The 11,079-nt window shown below is 37.6% G+C and overlaps 2 protein-coding genes across 2 annotated transcripts; one reads left to right on the top strand and one right to left on the bottom strand.

The window, feature by feature from the left end:
- The first annotated feature begins 2,360 nt into the window (after nucleotides 1-2,360).
- On the top strand, nucleotides 2,361-3,792 carry LOC111402847 (probable protein phosphatase 2C 8). The gene is made up of 4 exons (XM_023031150.1): nucleotides 2,361-2,657; nucleotides 3,071-3,142; nucleotides 3,257-3,290; nucleotides 3,530-3,792. The coding sequence occupies exons 1-4, from the start codon at nucleotides 2,361-2,363 to the stop codon at nucleotides 3,790-3,792; spliced, it is 666 nt and encodes a 221-aa protein (XP_022886918.1).
- Nucleotides 3,793-4,699: 907 nt separating this feature from the next.
- On the bottom strand, nucleotides 4,700-9,188 carry LOC111402885 (endoglucanase 6-like). Its single transcript, XM_023031199.1, has 9 exons — nucleotides 8,789-9,188; nucleotides 8,506-8,718; nucleotides 8,233-8,433; nucleotides 7,042-7,131; nucleotides 6,739-6,903; nucleotides 6,326-6,610; nucleotides 5,863-6,211; nucleotides 5,717-5,770; nucleotides 4,700-5,481 (listed from the first exon to the last, which is right to left on the bottom strand). Exons 1-9 carry the CDS (start codon nucleotides 8,969-8,971, stop codon nucleotides 5,192-5,194), a joined length of 1,830 nt encoding a protein of 609 aa, XP_022886967.1. The 5' UTR covers nucleotides 8,972-9,188; the 3' UTR covers nucleotides 4,700-5,191.
- Nucleotides 9,189-11,079: the final 1,891 nt, after the last annotated feature.

Here is an 11,079-nt window from a genome sequence, read left to right as displayed (position 1 = left end):
GGTATACTGATAGTGATTGGGCTGGATCCTTAGATGATATGAAGAGCACCTCTGGATATGTTTTTTATCTGGGATCAAGTCCAGTTTGCTGGAACTCAATTAAGCAAAAAACGGTTGCTCAATCAACAGCAGAGGCAGAATATGTGGCTGCATCAGAAGCAACAAATCAGGCGGTCTGGCTAAGGAAAGTCTTGAAGTATTTAAATCACAATCAATCAAATCCAACTGTGATTTATTGTGACAATCAATCGGCTGTTGCTATGGTTAAAAATCCCATGTTTCATGGAAGGACAAATCATATCAAGATTAAGTATCATTCAATCAGGGAAGCACAAGAAAAACAGGAAGTGAAGCTGGTGAACTGCAAGTCTGAAGTTCAGTTTGCTGATATCTTAACTAAGAGCCTGGGAAAAGAAAGGTTTGAAACACTAAGAAAATGTCTTGGTGTTTCCAACAAAAGTGTCAAGAAGGAGTGTTGATGATTTAAAGATTTAATGTTGTCACTTTTGTTGCCATTTTGTTTTTGTAATTGTTTAAGTTCAAGTCAGCCAAGTTATTATTATAAAATTGTAATATGCTATCATGTATAGTGTAATCTGTCACAAGGTAAGGTGTAGTAGGTTGGAGGGATGGTTGACAATCTTTTGTGTAATTTATATATACATAGTTGGTAGAGCCAGCCGTATATATCAACCAAGTGGATAAAAGTTTGAATAGATTTTTCTGGTTTTTTGATCTCCATCTTGCTCTTTCTCTTTTGGTTAAAATCCATCACCCTCGTTCTCCGATCCTTCACAAGAAAAAAGTTGGGGTGATATTCCAATAAAACATTGTTTTGCTTGGTAAAATGATGCACATAGTTCAAGTTTTTATTTATGTTTGAAACACATAGATTATCTTGAACTTTAAACTTTCTATTTGGATAATTTAGAGTGAGAGAACCAGAGTGAGTAATTGGCAAACCTGATCCATCTCCAATAATAACCTCATCGGTGCCATCATATTTAGAGTGTAATTGGAGATTTGAGACCTGTGACGTGATGTTGTGAGAAGTGACTGAGTCAAGAAGCCAACGTCTGTCTAGGCTCGGAGTAGCAGTTTGTTTTTAGCATGTGTTTATGGTTGCTTTGGCCTGGGACAGTATTTGGCAATGTGTCCTTGCTCATCACAAAACTAGCACCTTGGTGGATGTTTGTATTGCTTCTATTGCCTTGTTTTTGATTTGTTGTCGTTCCTGGATTGATGAGAATATTGTGAGTTTTATTGCTTTGAGGGACGAGAGTCATGGCACTGAGTATTGTTGGATGTGAGCTCTAGAGATTGTGCTGCTGAATCAAGCCGCTTGAGATAGGCTTCATGAGCAATCAAGAGGTCATGTAGCTCCTCAAATGTTATAGATGATTCTCGAGCTCGGATTGGAGCAACAATATCACGATAGTCAGAGCTTAGTCCATGCAGGACATATAATGTGATGTCGTCTTGGGAAAGAGGAGCATCAATTAATGCAAGCTCATCAGCAATTGCTTTCACAGAATTTAAGTACTCTGTTATTGTGCGATTACGACGTTGTATGAGGGTAAGATCCTCTTTGAGTTGCATGATTCTAGTTCTTGATCGACTAGCGTATAGCTTGGTGAGTTTGTTCCAATCTTGGGAAGATATCTTTGATGTTGCTATAAGTGGTATCACGGCTGGAGAGACAAAGGTTAGGATAGCACTTAAAATGAGTTTATCCTGTCGAAACCATAGTTGATAGGCTGCAGTGGCTGCTGCATTTGGTTCGGTTGGTTTAGGTAGGCATGGATTAGTTCCATCAACATAATTGTAGAGGTTGTAGCTGAGGAGTAAAGACTCAAATTGAGCATGCCATGAAGGAAAATTGGTTGGTATGAGCTTTGCGATTATTTTGTTGAGTGGCGTTGATAGCTATAGGAGTGAGTCCAGAGGTGGAATTGGCCATGGTGATTTGCTAGAAAACGTGAGGAAAAGGATAGAACTCGGTAGAGATTTGGTGGCTTATAGACTGATACCATATAGAAAAGATATGCAAGGTTTGAAGAATATTTCACACACTTTCATTAGTCGATTGGATTACATATATATACAGATTGAATGAATAACAATTGTTCCTAAAATTAAGCTATCAGCTACAAGTAACGTTCCTATTTGTGAGCTGTACAAATCAGCAATTAATGAGAAAGTTAAACTTATATAACAGCTTGATTGTGTAATGAAATAGCGTCAATCTTGATGCAGATTTTGTGGATTAGATTGATACAGATTTTGGTGATTTGTAACTACCTCTATATTCTAGTGGTCTGAGTTATGGACAGATATTGATGTTGGGGCGGAGGAGATCAATGGAGGATGCAATTACGGTGGCGCCACCATGGATGATGGGGGTAGACTATGCTTTTTTCACCGTTTACGACTGGCACGGAGGGTCTAAGGTGGCAGAAGAATGCAGTAAGAGGTTGCATAAGTATCTTGAGAAGCATATAGAAAAGGAAAAGAAATTGCCGGAGAAAGTAGAATTTGACTGGAAAAAAGTGATGGGTGATTGTTTTAAAAGTATGGATAAAGAGGGAGAAGTTGGAGTGGAAGGCGATGGCGAGATAGCAGCAGCAAAGTGGAGGAAGGATGGGTTGACGGCCTTGGTGGTTTTTTAGGTAAGGAGGAGCTGGTGATAGCGAATTGCAATGACTCAAAGGCGGTTCTCTCCTGAAGCGGTGTTTCGGTGCTGCTGTCATAAACATGACGTTTCACTAGTTTCCTAATTTGGAATGGGACAAGGAAAATATTTTCTTTGTAATTTGGTCCTTTTTATTAAGGTGATGTACGTGGTACACATATGTTAAGTGCCCGTGACAATTTATATTGATAAAATTTCTAAAATTGTATGAGCATTGGTGTCTTTTTCTTTTCTTTTTTTCTTTTTCTTTTTCTTTTATTATTATTGTATATAAAAGAATACTACTCATATACTTCGATCAAAAAAGGTCAATCAAGGCTTACAATTGTTGATTAATAATTTATGTTTTTTTTTTGTTTTTTTGGTTATTTTAAATAGCCTGATAGACAAGATGAGAGGGAGAGGATAGAAGCTTTGGGAGGAAGAGTCCTAAACTGGAACGGTTGGCGAGTAAGGAATTCTTGCCACTTCAAGATCTATAGGTAAGTAGTAGTGTATGTCGAGAATATTTATTATATATTTTAACATTTGAGCTTATAAAAATATAATTCTTTAAAACTATAGGTATATAGTGGGTTGGGACATTCTGCCTCGCCTAGTAGTTAAGCCCAGAAATTAATTAGTAATAGTTGTAGGCTGGCCTGGACAAGACCAAATTGGACTATTCTAGCTATCCAATTCCATCCAGGGATTTTTTAAAATTTATTTATAGCCATGCAGTTGATTAATGTTGATCATTTACGATATTTACATTCTCAGTTTCTTGTTTGAACATAAAAATGAATGAAATTTGTTTTATTGTTCTCAAGATTTGATGATCAAGTTAATTGATTTCAGGCGATCAGTATATAAGACCTTTAGTAATATCCGAGCCGGAGGTTAAGGTCCAAAGACGAACGGAGTTTGATGACTTTGTTATAATAGCAACGGGGGATGTGGTGTCAAATGAGGTTGCATGTAAAGTTGTGAGACAAAGTCTTGACAGGAACAAGAGCCAAAGTGGTGCTACAGAGGCAACAGCAACACTAGCGGAGCTTGCCATTGCTAAGGAAAGCAGAGACAACATCAGTATTGATACCGACATTTTCTACATATCCTGAGCATTACTAACCCAACCACTTCGATGGACATTTTTTCTTGGTTTTTGCTCATGTAAGCTCGGGATGCACGGTGTGCTTGGGGTATATCCGTATGCCCAAGCTCTCTTGTTCAACCACCGGTCACGAAACACATGGATGTCCTCGGGAATATACCTCGGGTAAATCCCTTAAACGTCTCAATTACCATCTTGCTCGCGCTGAGAGGAAGACCTATCCTCTAAGAACTCTAATCTGACACAAACACTTCAACCTACATTTCCTAAACCCAAGGGAACCCTCTTGCAGATTCTGATTGGTCTTTACAGTGTAGTAGGATTCAAACACTGCTTTCTTATAAGATTCTATTGGATAAGAATACCCAGTTAGTTGAATCCTACTAGGAGAGCAGCACCTACCCCTATAAATACAGAACCTTGGATCATTATTCAGGTATGTTCTCTTTATTTTCCAATTTGTAGCCTCACGCATATATTACCTTTCTAACCCAAGTATCGGAGCGGTGATGAGAATACACCTCGTTGCCTTTATTTGAAGTACTTGACTACTGCAATCGTGCTCATTCACAATCCTCAAATTCAGAAAATCAACAAGTACGATTTTTGGTAGCATCAAGTATCATAGTTGTTATATAGATCGTTGTTCATGATTTTTTCCTTTTTGTATTGCATGGCGAGGTTGCATAAGAAATAAAAAGCGTTTCGAATAATGTAGTGCACTATTCATATGTTCATATGTCTGGTTAAAAAAAATTACAGATTTGGAGTCGTCTCTTCATTGTTGTGTAGACCATAAGTCCATGATATGATATCTCCAAGGTAATATCTTATACTGGCAACTAATTTGATAAAATTCGTCTAAAATTTGTTGTACCTAACGACCACTTGCACACTTGATTCAAACAGAGTGGTTAGTAAAATTCATAATAACAGTAACTGCCTGCCATCCATGCCTTCCAGTCCATAAAACATTATGAACATTGGATAGCACTGCAGAAATTGTATTCATATTGCAAACAATGTTGTAGAGGTTGCCATAACCAAACACACAAAAAAAGGACAGTACAGAAGTGACCTTAAGGTACAAGTAAGTGAATCTTTACTTCTCAGTATCAATCTTCATTCTCAAGCTCTCTCTACCAGACTAGTGAAGTGGAAAAGGAGGATGAGCACCTCTTTTAAATTGTCTCTTCACTCCTTTCTTCCTCCAATCTTCAACCTTATTTAGCCTAACTCCATCTAAATCCCTATTCAGATAACAAATCATTCCATAATCGAAATTCACGGTAAATAAAAAGATAAAAGACCTACTTGACCGTGTCTTGTATTGATGCACAATTCTTTCACTAAAAACCCCATAAAGACCACACACATTTCTCTTCATAAATAGCTTTCTTTTCATCTTAGACAAGGGAGTAGCTTGATACTGAGACATCTGCTGGGTAAGCCGAGTGGATATACACAAATTCGATGCTTTTTCCAGCCGGCAAAGAGTTTATCCATGCTGGAAAGAAGTAAAAATTACCAGCCTTCATAAGACCCCATAGAGGACCATAAAGCTTTGTAATAGAGAGCTTCAAGTCCTTCAGGGTTTTTGTAGACTTATTGATCACTTTTGTTGAGTATCTGTAGTAAGTTTTTCCTTGAAAAACCCATGAAGTTGTCACCTTCTGCTCAAGGGCAATTGAATTGGCTGCAAAACAAGCTTCGTTCATTAGATATGTCATCCTGAAACGAGATTTTTTTACGAGAGAAATTGGAAAGTTCCCCTCATTAAGGGCTAGAGTGGTAATCTCTTCTTTACAAGTATGAAATACCAAATTTCCTCAACATTAGGCTCCACATAGTCCAATATCCAATAACACTTCTTTCCTTTCAATTAATGGAATTGAAAAAAAAACCAACTTAAAGAAGAAACAGGGCAGTACCTATAGCTGGATTTGCAACTGGTTTGGGTGCTAGCTTAAGTGAAGGAAGTTCCACTGGATAAATAAAATGCAAATTAAGTTATCAAGAAAACGAAAAGATGTTGGAAAAACAAAGTTAAGTTATGAAGTCATTGAACTTTAAATACCAGGAAGGAGCTGATTGTATCCACTGTGGCCACCATGTAGTCTTGCCAATATACCAAGGAAGGGAGCATTGTTATAAGTAGCAGGCTCAGTTTGTTCATAGTTGTCTCTTTGGTCAGCAAAATTGTCATAGGCATCCGATCCACCAACAAGTGCACCGGTAAGGAGATTTGGATCACTTGACTTCCGGCTAAACCAAGTGGAGTACCCTCCTCGGCAACTAACAAAAGAAGGGTTTACCTTATACGAGACGATTGAAGATGCTCTGTGGTGAACTTGTTTCGGGTAATTGTTTCCATATCCCACCATGTAACTTGTGGATCTAGGGTTGTCTCCAAGAATGTAGTCCACCTGATAGCATAGAGAAATTGAAGTATGTTCGAGTAAATTCCATATAACTGGACTCTACAATCTACATAGTCTAACACAGCATTTGAGAGGAAAGATTAACATCTTATACTTTACCTGAGATTTTGCAAATGAGAGTAGCTCAGACGGGCTGACATAACCAGAAGCACACTTCAGGGATTTTCTGGCAGAGGACAGATAATCGGAGTAGACAGTGAGAAGGAATGAAGCACTTGTCACAAACTGCATATTATTCCATCTCTGCCGGAAAATGAGGCCCCCGGGAGTCCTCTGAGCATTACGCGTGCCCTTCCCAAGGCATGAACACATGAAAAATTCAGCCTTTTCCTGGTATTTCTCAAAGACTGGTGCATAACCGCCACCTTTGCCTGCCATCAAGAACTGCAAGACCATAATATGTCACTAACTCTGTAAATCCATGTCAAAAATCAATGGTACTTTTGCTCAAAACCGATAAATAGACAATGCACTTATAATCGAGGAAATTAAAAAGAGTCACGACAAGTTACCTTAGCAACCAGGGTCTGGACACCAGCATACTTGACATCCCAACCAAATTCAGTCATGGCCCAGCCCGTTCCACCAAGTGCATCCCCATTCTTCCCTAAGTAGTTCAAGTAGTACTGATTATTCGTGGCCTTGTACATCCATGCAGCTGCCCACAACAACTCATCCTGGTAAACCATTATTCACAAATACAAAATTAGTGAAGAAATAAGATAGAAAATTACAATTTCCACTATCATATATATATTCGGTCGTGCTTAAAAGTGCCATTTTTAATCACTTCTAAATACGATCAAGTGACTTACAGCATATCCACTGACAGATCGGTAATACTTCTGTGCCAATGTGATGCTGCCATCATATTTGCCCCTGTATTTGTCTGCAAAATCAAATAGCTGAAACAAAAAAAAAAAAAAAAGAAATTTTTTGTTAGGAGAAGCATGTCAAATAAGGCATAAAATCCAAATACAAGGGTTTTAAAGAATATTATAAATGAACTTGCTATTTGTGATGCAGTGCATACAACTAAACAAACAAAATGATCTTTGAGACTCTATAGTAATACAGTACAGGCTTATCTTGTTTACCAGGCCAATTACCTTTTACTTGTTAATTCAAGGCGATGTAAAACATTTAACATGGAATGTTTGATAGAGTGAAAAGGAGATACCAGATAAAATCGAGAAAGAGAGACGTCTTGAAATATTTGTTCGTTACTATGCTCTAGTATCTCTGTTTATTCTTTTAATAATTGGTTTCAAGTGAATGTAAAGTAAGAGTTGATGGTAGGTTAAGATGCGGTATAAAACTGTCATTTATTAGGTGCTAAAAATAAGTGAATTTACGAGAAATAATTCAAATTATTAGAACTAAATCTTTAATTGCTCTAGTTTTAGTTTAGAACTTTGCTATTTGTACACTGATTTTTGACACTTTGATTGACACTTGCATTGTTGTCAAGTGTCAATTGGATGGAAAAACTGTTTGAAATTTAAACTGTTCAATAGGGTAATGTTACGTGACAAAATATAAACTATAGTATAGATCATAGTATACATGTAGCAAAATTCTTTAGTTTATTATGTTCTAGTGGGACTGTGAAATATGCCTCGAAAATCTGAGTAATGTTATTTAGCATCATTGGTCCAATTTAGATGGCACTAACGTGACATTAAAGAATATGTACAATTAAATGATTTACATTGAGCCTATCATATAGCTGTGCCTAAACTCTAGTTATATAATAAGATTATTCTAAAAAGCTTGCTAAAATGCACCTATAGGGCTTCCTTTTTATTTTTGGTCATAAATGAGGTAACCCACTGGGCCACTGCTATATTGCAGCACCAACGACCAGCCTGACAAAAAAGTAACTACGACCATTTCGTTAACGTAAAATTCTCAACTGCCTGCCAACCTTAGTCCAAATGAGTCAATGACCACTGGCCATTCACACTGGTAAGTTAAAAAATTGTTCAAGAAACTATACTACTAACCTGATAGGCATGTTTTAGGAGCTCAGCCGAATAGGCAGGGTTGTAACGGTGAAAGACGATGGAGGCAGCCGCCATTGCCCCGGCGGTCTCACCAGCAAGGTCGGAACCCGGGTGGCTGGGGTCGATCTTGTAAGCTGCCCTTGATGTGGTCATGTCCTCTGGCCTTTGCCAGCAATAGTGGTCCGTGTCTCCATCTCCGACCTACACACAAAAGTAAGGTGAATATCAATGAATCCGATTACTACTATCAATATGGGGCTGGGTTGGGGTTACCTCGCCATAGAGGACATAAGGTTGAGGGTGGGCTTTGATGAGATAATCAGTGCCCCACTTAATAGCATCAAGGACATTTCCAAGTTCTCCACTAGAACCCATTTGGGTTCCATACTCAATTATGCTCCAAGACATCATGGTAATGGTGAATGCCATTGGCAACCCAAATTTCACATTGTCCCCTGCATCGTAGTATCCTCCCACCAGATCCACCTGCACATTTTGAACCATATTAACGAAACTATTATTTTTTATTAAGTTGAGCGGAGGCAGAGAAACATACCCCGCTGATTTTTCCATCATTGAGGCCAGAATTGCCCCTCCACTGGACTCTTTGATTTTTGGGCAAGTAACCAGATCTCTGAGCTTCAAAGAAGAGAATGCTCTTGCTTAGAGCTGCACCATAGTCATGACCACCAGCTAATGTCAAAGGCAGAATCCCAAGCACCAAAAACAGGGGAGCCATTTTAATACAGAATCCCACAGTTTTATCACTTAAAATTAAGCAGAAAATGTCAATGTAGTTTTGGTTTACTGGCTAAAACTTCAAGAATGAATCCCAATGGAGAATGATATAGAGAAAGTGAGTGAGTGGGGATTGGACGAACAAGAAGGGCTAAAGCAAGTATATATGGAGGGGGGAAGAAAGATGGGCAGAAATTAATAAATGCAGTTTTGAAAATGGGGGAGTAGCATGTGCATTGGAGTTTTTATTTATAAGAAGCAGCCTCCAATTTTTGTTTGATATGCAATGGCTATTCGGCCGGAAACTTACTGCTGCAGAATAATCATAGGAGATTAGTGTAATTAATCAAGGTTTGATTATTTCAATTATGACTGGGACGGATTTCGTGATTGACAGATGGTCATAAGTTTGGGAGTTACCCAAAGGATAATTCTGTTTGTAGAGAATTATCTTCACAGATGAAAAACAGAAGTCTCACATCAGGTCGGCCCCGTTGTTGAATCTCATGTGTTGGAAAATGATAAAAAAATTCCAACCCCACCCATGTGTGAATATTCTGTAAGAGATCTGTCAAATGGAGTTCTGTACACCCAGTTCAATCCAAGAATAAATTAATTAGAATAACAGGGAATGTGGTTTGACATTGACCTATTCACAACTAGTCAAATATAGGCAACCAGTTCAAATAATTAAAATTCACATATTTAACAATGATAAGTATTATTCAATTTGTGAGTTATTTTTTGGTTCAAAAAATTGATTTTTTGATCGTTATTTTACTATTTCAGCCATCATATTTAACTTCTTCTCTCACAAGTGGACACCACTTTTCTTCTAACAGTCAAAATATCAATTCTCAAAATTACTCCCAAACATGCTCTAAATAGCAATACTCGTCCTTTTAACATTTTTAATACAAACCCTTATTTCCTCAACGTTTTCCTTCTCCCGGAAGATGGCAAAACTTTGATTTAACATTCATATGACTGATACAATATAGAGACCAAAATCTACATCGAAAGACTCACAATGATAGATTTTCACATTTTTCGCTCTCCCTCCCTGAATTCACAATGCTACTCACATTTTGGTGGTTTAAGCTTCTTGGACAGGGGATTGGGACAGGGAATTGGGACAGGGGGCATGTGGCGCCCCCCTATTGGAGGGGTAGTTGACCAAACACTGTCCCAATCCCCTGTCCCCCTAGCATATCTCCATTTTGGTGGGTTATATCTTCTTTCTCTGAAGAAAAAGCAAAACAAATTGAGTGCGCACTTGATAAAAAGTGTAGGCAGTTAGAAAATAAAGATTTAAGAAACACACGAGCATAAAAATGGGAGAGGAAAACCAAAAGAGTGCCACGAAAAGGGAAGTCAAATAATTTAATCTCACCGCAATTGACGGTCACGAATTTTCTATTTTGTATTAAATTATTAACATATTCCTCTCTTGTCGGACAAAGTGTGAAACCAGGAAAAATCGACACATATACATTATCCGTATTTGGTGGGGATTAAAATCAAATTTTTAGTACATTTTTTATGAAAGTTGATAAAATGTGTGGTTAAACTAAAATTAGTGGTTAACTTTAATTTAGATTAAAATCTAAATTTAATTTTTATCAGACGGGGGCATAATATAAGTCAAAAAAGATTGTCGTCCGTTTTTATCGACCAGTGCCAGTATTGTTACGATCACGGTAGAAGTTCCTCTTACTAAATGTCGACTCGGGTACCCTCGACCCGGTTGCTGACCTGTGGCCCTCCTTGTTGTTAGGTCACACAAAGTGAGACTTGGTTGGCGGGGAGTCCTTGTTAGAGCATCTCCGAGGTGTAAAATGAAGATTTGGATATTCAAAGTGTTCATGAACCTTTTCAATGGAAAGATGAAAATTACATTTTTTTTTTTTTTACAAAGAAAAAGATGTAAATTTACATCTTTTTTACATCCACAAGAGACAAAAAGTGAAGTTTAACAACAATTATTTAAAAGTTTTTTTTTACACAGTCATTTTCAATCACACGTTCACACAATAAAATATTCTATGCGTAAATTCAAAATTTTTCCAAACTTTTTAATCACATATTCTCATAAAAATCACTATTCAA

The sequence above is a fragment of the Olea europaea genome, chromosome 11 (assembly GCF_002742605.1).
Source record: "Olea europaea var. sylvestris chromosome 11, O_europaea_v1, whole genome shotgun sequence".
NCBI classification, from domain to species: Eukaryota; Viridiplantae; Streptophyta; class Magnoliopsida; order Lamiales; family Oleaceae; genus Olea; species Olea europaea.
The sequence above is the reverse complement of the archived record's forward strand: the minus strand, read 5'-3'. Positions and strand labels throughout refer to the sequence as shown.

Coding starts and splice junctions, on each gene's coding strand:
- LOC111402847 (XM_023031150.1), top strand. CDS start 2,361: ATGGAGGATGCAATTACGGTGGCGCCACCATGGATGATGGGGGTAGAC. Junction 3,143..3,256: donor TAAACTGGAACGGTTGGCGA/GTAAGGAATTCT, acceptor TTAAAACTATAG/GTATATAGTGGGTTGGGACA. Junction 3,291..3,529: donor GGGACATTCTGCCTCGCCTA/GTAGTTAAGCCC, acceptor AATTGATTTCAG/GCGATCAGTATATAAGACCT.
- LOC111402885 (XM_023031199.1), bottom strand. CDS start 8,971: ATGGCTCCCCTGTTTTTGGTGCTTGGGATTCTGCCTTTGACATTAGCT. Junction 8,719..8,788: donor ATGATGGAAAAATCAGCGGG/GTATGTTTCTCT, acceptor CAAAATGTGCAG/GTGGATCTGGTGGGAGGATA. Junction 7,132..8,232: donor TCCTAAAACATGCCTATCAG/GTTAGTAGTATA, acceptor TTTTTGTTTCAG/CTATTTGATTTTGCAGACAA.